Source organism: Dictyostelium discoideum (assembly GCF_000004695.1).
Source record: "Dictyostelium discoideum AX4 chromosome 2 chromosome, whole genome shotgun sequence".
NCBI classification, from domain to species: domain Eukaryota; phylum Evosea; class Eumycetozoa; order Dictyosteliales; family Dictyosteliaceae; genus Dictyostelium; species Dictyostelium discoideum.
In genome coordinates, this window is record NC_007088.5 from 2,847,883 (window position 1) to 2,862,725 (window position 14,843).

The 14,843-nt window shown below is 22.0% G+C and overlaps 7 protein-coding genes across 7 annotated transcripts; 3 read left to right on the forward strand and 4 right to left on the reverse strand.

The window, feature by feature from the left end:
• Window positions 1-847: 847 nt before the first annotated feature.
• Window positions 848-2,746, reverse strand: hspE-1 (heat shock protein; the record flags this gene model as incomplete). The annotated part of the gene is made up of 1 exon (XM_639730.1): window positions 848-2,746. The coding sequence occupies one exon, from the start codon at window positions 2,744-2,746 to the stop codon at window positions 848-850; it is 1,899 nt and encodes a 632-aa protein (XP_644822.1).
• A 1,287-nt stretch (window positions 2,747-4,033) lies between these two features.
• DDB_G0273315 (hypothetical protein) lies at window positions 4,034-5,481 on the forward strand (the record flags this gene model as incomplete). Its single annotated transcript, XM_639731.1, has 2 exons — window positions 4,034-5,048; window positions 5,132-5,481. 2 exons carry the CDS (start codon window positions 4,034-4,036, stop codon window positions 5,479-5,481), a joined length of 1,365 nt encoding a protein of 454 aa, XP_644823.1.
• Window positions 5,482-5,761: 280 nt separating this feature from the next.
• DDB_G0273317 (hypothetical protein) lies at window positions 5,762-6,277 on the reverse strand (the record flags this gene model as incomplete). Its single annotated transcript, XM_639732.1, has 3 exons — window positions 5,762-5,815; window positions 6,030-6,066; window positions 6,099-6,277. 3 exons carry the CDS (start codon window positions 6,275-6,277, stop codon window positions 5,762-5,764), a joined length of 270 nt encoding a protein of 89 aa, XP_644824.1.
• Window positions 6,278-6,904: 627 nt separating this feature from the next.
• Window positions 6,905-8,965, forward strand: DDB_G0273137 (hypothetical protein; the record flags this gene model as incomplete). The annotated part of the gene is made up of 3 exons (XM_639733.1): window positions 6,905-7,265; window positions 7,434-7,825; window positions 7,901-8,965. The coding sequence occupies 3 exons, from the start codon at window positions 6,905-6,907 to the stop codon at window positions 8,963-8,965; spliced, it is 1,818 nt and encodes a 605-aa protein (XP_644825.1).
• Window positions 8,966-9,274: 309 nt separating this feature from the next.
• On the reverse strand, window positions 9,275-9,917 carry fpaB-1 (cytosolic glycoprotein FP21; the record flags this gene model as incomplete). The annotated part of the gene is made up of 2 exons (XM_639734.1): window positions 9,275-9,666; window positions 9,821-9,917. The coding sequence occupies 2 exons, from the start codon at window positions 9,915-9,917 to the stop codon at window positions 9,275-9,277; spliced, it is 489 nt and encodes a 162-aa protein (XP_644826.1).
• A 2,096-nt stretch (window positions 9,918-12,013) lies between these two features.
• DDB_G0273387 (hypothetical protein) lies at window positions 12,014-12,838 on the forward strand (the record flags this gene model as incomplete). Its single annotated transcript, XM_639735.1, has 2 exons — window positions 12,014-12,241; window positions 12,404-12,838. The coding sequence occupies 2 exons, from the start codon at window positions 12,014-12,016 to the stop codon at window positions 12,836-12,838; spliced, it is 663 nt and encodes a 220-aa protein (XP_644827.1).
• Window positions 12,839-13,481: 643 nt separating this feature from the next.
• Window positions 13,482-14,715, reverse strand: DDB_G0273139 (hypothetical protein; the record flags this gene model as incomplete). Its single annotated transcript, XM_639736.1, has 3 exons — window positions 13,482-13,529; window positions 13,630-14,223; window positions 14,302-14,715. The coding sequence occupies 3 exons, from the start codon at window positions 14,713-14,715 to the stop codon at window positions 13,482-13,484; spliced, it is 1,056 nt and encodes a 351-aa protein (XP_644828.1).
• Between the last annotated feature and the right edge of the window lie 128 nt (window positions 14,716-14,843).

Genomic DNA, 14,843 nt, shown 5'->3' on the forward strand with positions numbered 1-14,843 from the left:
TAATAATTTTTTCTCATTTTTATTCTTTTTTATTCTTTTTAAGATTTTTTATTTTTTTTTTAATGTTAATCATAAAAATCAAGATATTTTTGGATAATTTCATATTTTTTTTTGATCAATGATTTTTTTTTTTTTTTTAATAATTAATTAATTTTTTAATTTTTTTAATTTTTTAATAATACACTCATAAAAAAAAAAATTATCACTCAATAATAATTAAAGTATAATTACATAAAAAAGATGGGATTTCGTTTTCATTTTTGGTGGCATCATAAAGGATCAAATAATAACTGTCCAGGTGGTGGTAATTATATTTACAATTATTTTAAAATTTCTTTTCTTAAACCCAAATTATTAATATTATTATTATTATTATTATTATTATTATTATTATTATTATTATTATTATTATTTTTATTTACTAATTTCTAGGAACTTCACACCCACCAAAATTCCCTCAATAAAAGTAATAATTTAAAAATTACATGCAAACAAAATATCCAATTTTAAATAATAAATTTTTATAAGTTACTCCAAATAATTTAAAATATTTTATTTTCTTTTTTAACAATAATACGCTATTCTTATTAGTATTGTTAGGACTTTTTTTTTTTTTTTTTGTAAAGTTATTAAAAGTTGTTATAATTTATAGTTTAAGTTTGCAAAGTTTCAAATAAAAGAATATTCTTGTTTTAAAAAAATGATGAATTAGAAAATAAAAAATATGTTTTTATGAATAAAAAAAAAAACAAAGAAAATAATTTAAAACACAATCTTTTTTTTTAGGGAACGCTTTTAATTTTTTTTATATTATATTTTTTTATTATAGAACAAGAATTTAAATAATTTAATCTAAATCTTCTTCAGTGGTTTTGGCACCAGAGAAGTTACCTGGGTTTTCACCACCTTGTTGACCGTAAACTTTAGAGATGATTGGTGAACAAACAGCTTCTAAATCTTTCATGGCTTTTTCGTATTCTTCTTTAGTGGCAGAGTCGTTGGCATGTAACCAGTTGATGGCTTCATCGGATTTCTCTTCGACGGTCTTACGATCTTCTTTTGATAATTTGGCGGCGATCTTATCGTCTTTAATGGTGCTACGAACGGTGTAAGCGTAGTTTTCTAATTTGTTCTTTGATTCAACAACTTCACGTTGGGCTTCATCTTGAGCTTTGAACATTTCAGCATCTTTGACCATCTTTTCGATTTGTTCAGCAGTGAGTCTACCTTTATCGTTGGTGATGGTGATTTTGTGTTTGTTACCAGTGCTCTTATCTTCAGCAGAGACATTTAAGATACCGTTGGCATCGATATCGAAAGTAACTTCAATTTGTGGGACACCACGTGGAGCTGGTGGGATGTTGGTTAATTCGAATTTACCTAATAAGTTGTTATCACGAGTCATAGCACGTTCACCTTCGTAGACTTGAACTAAGACACCAGTTTGGTTATCAGAGTAGGTGGAGAAAGTTTGGTTCTTTTTGCATGGAATGGTAGTATTTCTTGGGATGAGGGTAGTCATGACACCACCGGCGGTTTCGAGACCCATTGATAATGGAGCAACATCTAATAATAAGATATCGGCAACTTTAGCACCACCTTCGTTGGAGAGAATGGCAGCTTGGACGGCAGCACCATAGGCAACGGCTTCATCTGGATTGATGGATTTGTTGAGTTCTTTACCGTTGAAATGATCTTGTAATAATTGTTGAACCTTTGGAATACGAGTTGAACCACCGACTAAGACGATTTCGTGAATGGTCTTCTTGTCTAATTTGGAGTCTTTTAAGACTTTGTCGACTGGGTCTAAACAACCACGGAAGAGATCAGCGCATAATTCTTCGAAACGAGCTCTGGTGATTGAGGTGTAGAAATCAATACCTTCAAAGAGGGAATCAATTTCAATTGAAGCTTGAGCAGATGAAGATAAAGTTCTCTTGGCACGTTCACAAGCAGTTCTTAAACGACGGAGGGCACGTTGGTTGGTCATTAAGTCTTTCTTGTGTTTACGTTTGAATTCATCGACAAAGTGGTTGACGAGACGGTTATCAAAATCTTCACCACCTAAATGGGTATCACCAGCGGTAGCTTTGACTTCAAAGACACCATCTTCAATGGTGAGGAGAGAAACATCGAATGTACCACCACCTAAATCGAAAATTAAGATGTTACGTTCACCTTGTGATTTCTTTTCGAGACCATAGGCAATAGCGGCGGCAGTTGGTTCATTGATAATACGTTGGACGTTTAATTTAGCGATGGCACCTGCATCTTTGGTGGCTTGACGTTGGCTATCGTTGAAATAAGCTGGAACGGTGATAACGGCGTTGTTGATGGTTTTACCGAGGTAAGCTTCAGCGGTTTCTTTCATCTTTAAGAGAACCATTGAAGAGACTTCTTCTGGTGAGAAAGTTTTAACTTCACCTTTGAATTCAACTTGGAGATGTGGTTTGTCACCTTCTTTGGCGATAACTTTGAATGGCCAATGTTTCATATCGGATTGGATAACTGGATCAGAGAATTTACGACCAATTAAACGTTTGGCATCAAAGATGGTGTTGGTTGGATTCATGGCAACTTGATTCTTAGCAGCATCACCAATTAAACGTTCAGTTTCGTTGAAAGCAACGTATGATGGGGTGGTTCTGTTACCTTGATCATTAGCAATGATTTCAACACGATCATTTTGCCAGACACCAACACATGAGTAAGTTGTACCTAAATCAATACCAATAGAGGAAGACATTTTATATTACTTTAAATTTGTATAAAAAAAAGAATTAATATTTTGAGAAAAAAGATATTATATGATTTTTAATTTGATTTAATTGATTTTTTTATTATATAAAAAAAAAAAAATTATTTTATAACTTTGTGATATATTTTAAAAATTATTATTTTTTATTTATTATTATTTTTTTTTTTAATAAACAATTGTGTTTAATTATTATATTATTTATTTAATAAGTGTTTTTTATTATTTTTTTGAATTGATAATATTTTTTTTTTTTTTTTTGTTTCTTATTTATATCCAAAATCAAAACTAAATTTTTTTTTTTTTTTTTTATTTATTTTTTTTTTTAAAAAAATATAGAGATAACATACTCTGTAAAATACTTTCGATGATTACACAAAATGAAAAAATAAAAAAAAATTACTTAAAAACTCCAAGACTCTCAGCATATTTTTTTTTAAAAAATTGAAAAAAATTAAATAAAATTCAATAAAGACGAAAACGAACTTTCAAATTAAATATCATCAAATTTTCCCTCACTATTCCCCCAAATCTATTTATAAAATCGTTTTTTTTTAAATTTTATTTTTTTTAATTTTTATTTTTTATTTTCAATTTTTTTTTTTTTTTCTCAAAAACTAAATATCCGAAAAAAAAAAAAAAAACGAAAGTGTTGTTTTGAAGTACCATTATTACGATTTTACTTTTTTTTAATAAAAAAAAAAAAAAACCGAACGAATTTCAAATGTGTAGAAAATTATTTAATAAAATAAATAAAAAGAAAAAAAAAATAAAAAATTAACTGATCACTTTTTTTTTTTTTAAAATTTATGATTTACTTTTTTAAATAAATAAAAAAAAAAAAAAAAATTAAATTTTTATCATTCCAAAAATATATTTATAGGATAACTAAATAAAATTATCTTTTTTAAATGAGTTATTAACAAATAAAATTAATTATAATAAATAATTATCTTAATTAAATATTTAGAGAAAAAAAAAAAAAAATAATAAAATAAAAGAATACAAAATAAAAAATATATCCTAATTTATCACTACCTCTCGGTGATTCTATTAAATTCTAAGGCTATCACCTTTTTTACTTTATTAAAATTATTTTTGTTTAATAAAAAAAAAAATATAAAAAAAAATAAAAAAATAAAAAAAAATAAAAAAAAAAATTCCTTCCAATATCATTTTTTTTTTTTTTTTTTTTAATTTTTTTTTTATTTAATTATTTTTTTTTTTTTTTTTCATTTATATATTTACAAAAAAATAAAAATAAAATAAAAAAATACAATGGAACAAGATGATATATCATTTAGAATAACATTGAACCATTTGAAACAAGATTTGGTTGGATTAGAAAAGTTTGAAGACAATAAACTTTATCAAGATTTTATAACAGATAGATTTAAACAACATCTTTTACAGAAACAAGAACAAGAACAAGAACAACAAAAACAACAACAACAACAACAACAACAACAAGAGAAGAAATCAGAAAAACATAATCAATATGATCAAAATGAATATAATCAATATGATCAACATGTTGAAAAAGATCATACTGTTGTCAATCAATATGAACATTTATCACAAACAACAACCACCACAACAACATCAACAACAACAGCGACAACAATAACAGACGATAACAATAATGATATAAACAGTAATAATGATATCACTAAAAATAAATCAATTGATATATTCGATTTAATTTTAGCAAATGTAAATGTTGATGAAATTGATGAAGATTACGTTTATATAAGAGAGATAGATAATGATTTATATTTAAAAGATATAAATACTACTTCCCCAATTTTAGATCATACAGACAATAATAATAATGAAAATAGTAATTCAAATCAAGATAATAACACTGATGAAAACAATAATAAAAATGATAATAATAATGATAATGATGATAATAATAATAATAATAATAATAATAATAATAATAATAATAATAATAATAATAATAATAATAATAATAATAATAATAATAATAATAATAATAATAATAATAATAATAATAATAATGATAATAATGATAATAATGATAATAATGATAATAATAGTAATATTAATAATAAAGAAACCAATAATGATCAAAAGAAAACCAAGAAAACTAAAAAAAATGTAAATAAAAAAGTAAATAATGGTAGTGACTCTCCTATTGATAATTTAAATTTAGGAAGTGCCAATAATAGTGATAATGACAATGATGGTAGTGAAAATGAAGAGGAAGAAGAAGAAGGAGATGACGAAGTAAATCAAGAAGAAAAAGAAAGAAATAAAATGAAAAGAGGTAAATAAAACTTTAATTAAAGTTTAACAGCATTATCGATTGATTAACTTTTTTTTTTTTTTTTTTTATACTATCATATATAGAAATAAGAGAAAATAAAAAGAACATGATTAAAAAGATTAAAGAATTAAAAGCACACGATGATACTTTTAATGAAGCATTCAAATTTATAGATATCAATAAATGGTTACAAACAAAGGGTTCTGATATCATTTCAAGCGATGGATCTTTAGAGTTTGATATAAAAGAGTGCATGCATTCATTGGAAGATAAGATTAATGAATTAAATAATTTAATGGAAATTTCTTCACTTTGCAAAAACAATAATGACACTGGAAATAATAATAATAATAATAATAATAATAATAATAATAAATCAAAATTATCTTTTTCTTCAAATATTATCAATAATGACGAAGATGATGTTAGATAAAATAAAAAAGATATAAAAAAAGAATAAAATTATTAAAAAACATGGAAATTTTTTTTTTTTTTTAAACATAGTTTAATTTAATTATTTTTTATTCATATTTTCTTTAACTTCTTAGAGTATTTTTAAGGAAAATAAGTATCCTAATTTAAGGGAAAAAAAAAAAATTTTTGTATTTCTCTTTTTAAGACTAAGAATTCCGACAAAAATTTGAAACGAGTGGTTCCAATAATTTAGTGAGCTATATGGTCTTGTTTCGAGAAAATTTTGAAATGTGGATAGGTTAGGCTGCCATCCATGATCTGTAAATATTATCTCTGGATATTATATTCTTTACCTACAATTTAATAATAATAATATAAAAAAAAAAAAGTTAGTCTTTTTTTTTATTTTTTTTATTTATTCTCGTAACAAAAACAAGTTTTTTTTTTTTTTTTTAGTCAGGTTAAAATTGTAAAAGTCATCTATCATAAGTTTCAGCTAATGTAGATAATTTGGATCATCATTTCAAAAAAAAAAAAAAAAAAATAATTATAAAAAATAAAACAAACAATAGCTAAACTTACATAGTTAAGATATAAATAAATCCTATTTACATTGTAAATTAAATAAAATGCTACACAAAAAAAAAATAAAAAAAAATAAAAAAAAAATAAAAAAAGTTAGTTTTTGTGATTTTTTTTTTTTTTTTTTTTTTTTGTATTTCGTTTGATATTTTAAATGATTGATTGATTGAATCAGTTGTAATTTTTAAGAATCGTCTATCATAAGTTTCAGCTAATGTAGATATTTGGGTCATCATTTTATAACCAATCTTTTTTTTTTTTTTTTTTTTTTGAACGAAATAATTATAAATATAAATACTTACAAGCAACGGTTTATTTTGGAAGTAAACTAAAATGCAAAATGAATTTTTTTTTTTTTTTTTATGGCAACAAAACTTTTTAAAAAAAAAAAAAAAAAGTAAAAAATAAAAACACAGGCAAAAATTTCAAAAAAAAAAAAAAAAAAAAAAAAAAAAAAAACAATTAAAACAAAATATTTTTTTTGTCACATTGTTTATATTATCTTATTTATTTATTTATTTTTTCCCCTTCATTTCCTTTTTTATTTGGATTTTTCTATTTGCTTTGGTTTAAAAAAGTTTCCTTTTTTTTTATTTGGATTTTTTTTATTTTTATTTATTTTTTTTTTTTTAAAAATTTATTTTATTTTTTTCTTTGGTGTTTGTTAATGTAATCACCAAAAAGAGAACTCGAATTAATTCCTTATCAATTTTATTATTATTTTTTTTTTTTCTTTTTTTATTTTTTATTTTTTTATTTTTTCATTTTAATTTTTTTTTTTTTAATTTTTTTTTATTTATTTGGACGGAGAGAGATAAAGATAGAGAGAGAGATAGAGGGATAGAGATATATATGTTTAAATGACTGATCACAGTAATAATTCAACAGATAATAATAATAATAATAATAATAATAATAATAATAATAATAATAATAATAATAATAATAATAATAACAATAATAATAGTAATAATAATAATAGTAACAACAACAATAATAATAATAGTACTAATAATAGTAATACCAATACAAATGTTTTATCACAAGAATTATTAGATATATTAAATTCATTAGCCGATACATTTATAAATGAGTCAAATTATTCTTCTTTTGAAGATTTGTTTATGTCAATAGAGGAAGCGTATTGGTATTACATCGATATACATTTGATTCAAAATACTAGGTTACCAAAACCTGATTTACAAAATTTTGCGGAAATGAGTAAGTTCTTCATTTTCATTTTCATTTTAATTTTTTTTTATTTTTTTTTTTTATTACTGTGTAATATATTTTTATTTTATAATTCCAATCAATTGAAAAAAAAAAAAAAAAAAAAAAAAAAAAAAAAAAAAAAAAAAATTTTACTAACCAAAATAAATTAAATAAAAGTATTACAAAATAATGAAAGATTATTACCATTTCATACAGCATTATTAAATACATCAACTTATAGTGGTATGGTTAAAAAATTTGAAGTATTCAAAAGATTAATACCGAAATATGGTGCAATTATATTAAATAAAGATATGAGTAAAGTTGTATTGGTTAAAGAACAATGGTGGGGATGGGGTTTTCCAAAAGGTAAAGGTAAAGAGGGTGAAACTGAAACTCAAAGTGCATCAAGAGAAGTATTTGAAGAGATTGGTTTCGACATTTCATCTTATATAAAAAAAGATGCATTCATTCAAAAAGAAAGTCATGGTGTAATTAAAAAATTTTTCATTTGTGTTGGTGTTGATGAATTAACTGATTTTGAAACTCATACAAGATATGAAATTAGTGTAATGTATTAAATAATTAAATATAATAATATTAATAAATAAAATATTAATATATGTATATTTATTTAAATATAGAGAATTAAATGGCATTTAATTGATGATTTACCATTATTTCATAGTAGACAATCACACCAATTTGCAGCTATTATATCATATGTTAAACCATTAATAGCATGGATCGATAATAAAAGAATGGAGAATGGTTTAGAACCAATTCATAGAACCAATTCCAATAATAATGAAGGTGGTAATATAGGTGATTTCTCATTTAAATACAAATGGACACCACAAAAAAACAAAATTAAAAATACTCAACAACATCATCAACAACAAATTCCAGAGGATGATAACGAAATCATTTTAAGTAATGAAGTTGAAAGTATTCAATTATCACAGTATATCGATGAGTTTAAATCATTTCTAAATGAGAAACAATCATTATCAACTAGTGGTAATAATACTCCTAAATTAAATTCAAATTTATCTAAGAAAATTGAACAACAACAACAGCAACAACAACAACAACATCCACAACAACAAAATCAAAATCAATATCAACAACAACAACAACAACAACAACAACAACAACAACAACAACAACAACAACAACAACAACAACAACAACAACAACAACAACAACAACAGCAACAACATCAACAACAAAATCAATATCAGCAACATCAGCATCCACAACACAGCAACAACAATAACAACAATAACAATCAACAATTATATCTTCCAAGCTATCAACAACAACAAAATATTCAAAATCAACAAAATTTTCAAAATCAATTATTAAACTTTAATAATCAACAACAAAACTTTCAAAATCAATTACGACAACAAAACTTTCAGAACCAACAACAAAACTATCACCAAAATCAGCCAAACTTTCAAAACCAACAACAACAACCAAACTTTCAAAACCAACAACAACTAAACTTTCAAAACCAACAACAGCAACAAAACTTTCAGAATCAAATGCAAAACTTTCAAAACCAACAACAAAACTTCCAAAACCAACAACAAAACTTTCAAAACCAAAATCAACAACAACAACAAAACTTCCAAAATCAACAACAAAATTTTCAAAACCAACAAAGATTTATGCACCAACAACAATATCAACAATATAAATAAAATTAAAAACTTTTGTAAATAAAATTAAAAGTAAAATAATATATATGTTTATATATTCATTTATTTTATATATTATTAAGTAAAATTATACATATTAAAAAAAAAAAAAAAAAAAAAAAAAAATTGTAAAAATATTATTATCATAAACTATTTTTATTATTAGGAAAAGTATACATCTAAAACAATTTTACATTGCTTTTTTTTTTTTTTATTATTATTATTAATTTTTTTTTTTTTTTTTTTTTTTTTTTTTTTTTTTTTTTTTTTTTTTTTTTTTTTTAAAAAAAAAGTTAAATACTAAAGATTAATTTAGTTTCCACCTTTATCTTCACACCATTCATTTTCTTTTCTAATTTGTTCTTCTTCTTCTGGGGTAAAATCATTTTTAATATTGAAAATCTTTCTAATTTCTTCTGGGGTTTTGCCTCTAATCATGTTGGCAACTGTTTTACAGGTAACATCTAATAATGGTTTAATATCCAAATAGTTGGCAGCCAAGATTAATTCGAATAAGGTTGGTTGATCGACTTTACAGAAATCTCTATCATATGGTGGGATATCATCTAATCTCTTTTCATCCTTTTTATCGTCACCTTGTGGTGATGGATGTTGGTGGTGGTGTCTGCAATAGTCAAGAACTTTTTCTAAAATAGTGGAAGTAACATTTGGTAATGGAATTGGGGCGTCTGATTCACCGATATCTAAAATAAATAAATAAAAAAAAAGAATATTAATATTTTTCCGAATTATTTTTTATTTTTGTGTGTGTGTGTTTATTTGATTTTTTATTTTTATTTTTATTTTTATTTTTTTATTTTTATTTTATTTATTTATTTTTTTTGTTTAATTACATACCTTCAATCATATTCTTGATTGTAACAGACATACAAGCGATTTCTTTTTCAATCTCAAAGACTTTTTCATCTGATGATTCTAATTTTACTAATGACATTATATTTTAAAAAGTGTGTATTGCTTTATTGGGACACTGGAATTTATATGAAAGATTTTTTTCAAATTGAAATTATTTTTAAAAAATAAAAAAAAAACTTTTTTTTAAAAAAAAATTAATTTATTTTTAAAAAAAAAAAAAAAAAATTAAAAAATAGAAAAAAAATAGAAAAAAAAAAAAAAAAAAAAGTTAGGCATCATCGTCATAAAATATCTTTAAAAAAATTTCAACGAAATTTTTTCTTCATTTCCTCTAGTTTATTTTCTTTTAATTTTCTTTTTAACATTAGTAATTAAAAATCCAATGACATTTTATTTCTTTGTTTTAAAAAAAAACAATTAAAAAAAAAAAATAACTAAATGAGATAAAAAAAAAAAAAAAAAAGTATAAAAAATAATTAAATCAACAGATAAAGATTTAAAAATAAAAAAATTTGAAAATAGAAAAAAAAATAGAAATGTAAAAAAAAGGAAAAAAACCAAAAAAAAAAATAAAGTAAATATTTATCTTCACAAATATCTTAAAATTTTATTTGTTCCTAAATTAGAAAAAAAAATAAAAAAATAAAAAATATAATAAAATAAAATAAAACAAAATAAAAAATTTTAAAAAAAAATTATAAATTGACCACATCAAAATAATAAAAATGCAAAAAAGAAATTACAAAAAAAAAAAAAGAAAAAGTAAAAAAATAAAAAAAGAAACCCTAATTATTTGTAATATTATAAAAAATTGCTAAATGGGGAAATGTTTGGAATGTGATCTCAATTTTCACATTATTTTTTTATTTTTTTTTTCTAATCATTTTTTAATTATAAATATGTTATGACCTCAATAATTTTCATTCAATAACATTTCTACAATTTTAAGAATAATCTTAAATCTCAGAATTAATTTTATTATGGCAGTTCATAATTCAAGCCATATCATTAATAGCAATTAGTTATTACCAAAATCTCAAAAAATGATGTTTTTTTTTTTTATTTAATTAAATGATCATCAAAAATAATTAAAAAATAAAAGATTAGTATTTAAAATAGTATTTTATTTTAAAGAATTCTAAAACCATCATTATTTGTATTTAGATCTAATAATTTTATTTTTCCAAACGAAGGGTCATTTTATTTATTTCAAAAAAAAAAAAAAAAAAAGTGGACAAATAAAATAATCATCAAAAAAAAAAAATAAAAAAAAAATAAAAAAAAAATAAAAATGGACAAATAAAACAAAGATATAAAAAAATAAAATAAAAAATAAAACAAAAAACAAAAAAAAAAAGTAAAAAATATAAAAAGACACCCCCCAATCATATCCAATATATTATTATTTTTACTAAATATATTTTTTTTTTTTTTTTTTAAAAAAATACTAAAATGGACGAAAGTGTGGAATGTGTGTGATGCTCAGTTTTCACACAATTTTTTATTATTATTTTTTTTTATTGTTTTTTTTTTTTTTTTTATTATTTTTTATTTTTTTTTTTTTTATTATTTTTTTTTAATTTTTATTATTTTTTTTTAATTTTATTTTTTTTTTATTTTTTTTATATTTTTTTTTAAATTTATTTTTTTAATTTTTATTTTTGTTTTTTTTTTATTATTAAATAATTTTTTTTTTTTCATTTTGGTTATTATTTTGGGTAAACTCATTCAAATTTATAACTCTTAATTTTATTATTTAATAATTATTTTTATAACAATATTGTTCATTCAGAAGATAATGTAAGGATAAAAATAGAAAATTAGTATTTTTTTTATTTTTTTTTATTTTTTTTATTTATTTTTGGTGTTTCCATTTTGGGTTCGAACGAAAAAGGTTTTTTTTGAATTAAAATTTTTTTTAATTTTTTTTTTTTTTTTTAATTTTGGAATGGATAACAATCGCACGAGTGGCTATTTTTAACCCATTTTTTTAAAATTTTTATAAAATATCCTATTAGAAAAAAAAAAAAAAAAAAAAATTCAAAAAAAAAAAATTTATCTTCTCATTTTTTTTTTTTTTAAAATTTTTCTTTTTTATTTTTATAGCTATTAATTATATATTATTTTTTTTTTTATATAAAAAAAACTTTATTAAAAAAAAAAAAAAAAACTAAAATGTCACCAAGACCAGAGAGTATCAAGAAAGTAATGGATGTATTAGGTGATTTTAATCCATCAGAAGATAAAATTAAGAAAACATTGGGTATAGACGAAGATGAAATGAGGATGATTAACGAAGAGAAAAACACCGTAATTTCACCAGCAAAAGATAGAATCCCAATAAATAGAAAATTAACTAAAAAAGCTCAAGATACATTAGGAATTAATTTATCAAAAGAAAAAGTAAATTATAAATTTTTATTTAAAAAAAAAAAAAAAAAAAAAAAAAAAAAAAAAAAGAAAAAAAAAAAAGAAAAAAAAAAAAAGAGTAATAAAGATTTTTTAACAATTTTAATATTTTTTATTATTATTATTATTTTTTTTTTTTTTAATAATATTTAAAAGTTAATGGATGTTTTAGGAGTTGATGAAAATACAATAAATTGTGCAGCATCAGAAGAGAGTGAACATAAAGAGAATAAAATCAAATTAAAAAGAGAGAATTCAATTACAACAAATAAAAGATCATTACAAAAAGCACTTTCAAAAATGGGTATAGATGCATCATCTGTAAAATTAACAAGAACCTTGGGTGTCCCTAAAAATGAGCTACCAAATCCATCAAACAAAGATACTACCTTCAAATCTTCATCATTACAATTTTTATTTTTTATAGCAGTTGGTATACTTTTAATTGCATTGGCTTTTATTTTAAAACAAAGAGGAAATATAATGAATTTTAAAAATATTATGCAACAACAACTACAACAACAACAACCATCTCATACTCAATTTAATACAAATCAACATCATCACCACCATCATCATTTTGATAATTAAAATTTTAATTTAATCCTTTTCCTTCTCCCTCCCTTCCTTTTTTTTTTTTTCTAGTTCCTTTTTATTAAAATTATTGATTTTATATAATAATATTAATTAATAATTAATAATATAATTAATAACAATAACAACAAAACAATAGTAATAATAATAATAACCAAACAACACATTTTAACAATCAATGGTTTCAAACCAATTGTATCATTTTCAGACCTAATTGTATATATTTTTTATAGAAGACCTAATTGTATAATTTTCTTTTTTTTTTTTTTTTCTTTTTTTTTTTTTGATTTAAAAAATAAAATAAATAAAACACTAAATATTTCCATAACGATAAGAATTTTTTTTTTTTTTTTTTTTTTTTAATTTATTAATAATAAGATTTAATTTATTTTATTCTAAATAATTTTTTTAAATTGTTTGAAATATCTAAAATAAAATAGATTTGTAATTGGAAAGTTTTAGAATTAATGTTGGAATTAATCTTCCAAATAAACTAAAATTATAACTTTTTTTTTCTTTTTTCTTAATTCATTTAAATTTAAAGATTCACATACACAACAGAATAGGTTTAGGAGACATATATACAAAATTTTATTTTATTATTATTTATTATATTTTTTTTTCTAAAAGTTATTAAATTTTATTGTTCTTTATAATCGGAGATACCATCACTGTAAATACCAAAAGGCTAAATAATAAAATAAAAAGTTAGTGAATTGAAAAAAAAAAAAAAAAAAAAAAAAAAAAAAAAAAAAAGTTATTATTATTATTTTAAAAAAATTATTTACCTTTTCACTTTCAGGAAGTGATGGAGAATCATAAATTTTACAAATTCTCATTTCACCTTTACCTTTACGTAAAGATAAACGAGTTGTTGAAGAGTGGGCCATAATATGACCACCAATTGGCTTCTTTGGATCGGGATTAAACATACCACCAGCACCATCAACAGATGCAACGACTTGATTTGTAATAACGACGGCAACACCAAACTCATCGGCTAATCTTTGAAGAGTACGTAGGAAACGTGCTAAATGTTTTTGTCTATCTGCCAACTCACCTCTACCGGCGTAATCTGTTCTATATAATGCGGTTGCGGAATCAACAATCAATAAAGCATAACGTGATTCACTCATCATTGCAGATGCTTGAACTAATAACTCTAATTGATGATCACTATTGTATGCACGAGCATATGAAACATTATCCAAAACATGTTCACCATTTAAATTATATCTCTCTGCAATTGCTAACAATCTCTCTGGACGGAATGTTCCTTCTGTATCAATATATAAAGCACGACCTTCACCACCACCTTGACTATAACCAAGTTGACATGTTACACATAATGTATGACAAATTTGAGTTTTGCCAGTTCTAAACTATAAAAAAAAAAAAAGAGTTATTATTATTATTAATTATTTTTTGAGTTATTATTATTATTATTAAAAAAAACATACTTCACCAAAAATTTCAGTAATTGAACCAGATTCAATACCACCATCTAATAAAGAATCAAATTCTTTTGAACCAGTTGTAATTTGAATAATTTCAGCTCTTGCTTTATTAATATCGGTTGCAGTACGAAAGCCCATAAAAACTAATTTCTTTGCTTCTGCTAAAAGTTTATCAGCTTTTTGCTCAGAGATACCTTTGATACCTGTTAATGTTTTCTTTGTTGTAAAAGCAACTGCTTGTACTGTATTTAAACCTTGTTCTTGAAGTTTCTTTAAATCTGCTGCATTAATACCATTACCTTCTAATTTATTAATTGATAAATATGACTCTTCCTCCTCTTCTTCTTCTTCCTCTTCTTGTTGTTGTTCATTTTCAATATCAACTTCTTCTTCTTCTTGTCTTTGTCTTGATGCCATTTTAATTTATATATTTATTTAATTTATTTAATTTATTTTTTTAATTTACAAACTATTATTATTATTATTAGATTATGATATATTACTGCTTTAAATGTTGAATGAAAATAAAAAAAAAATTTAAATGT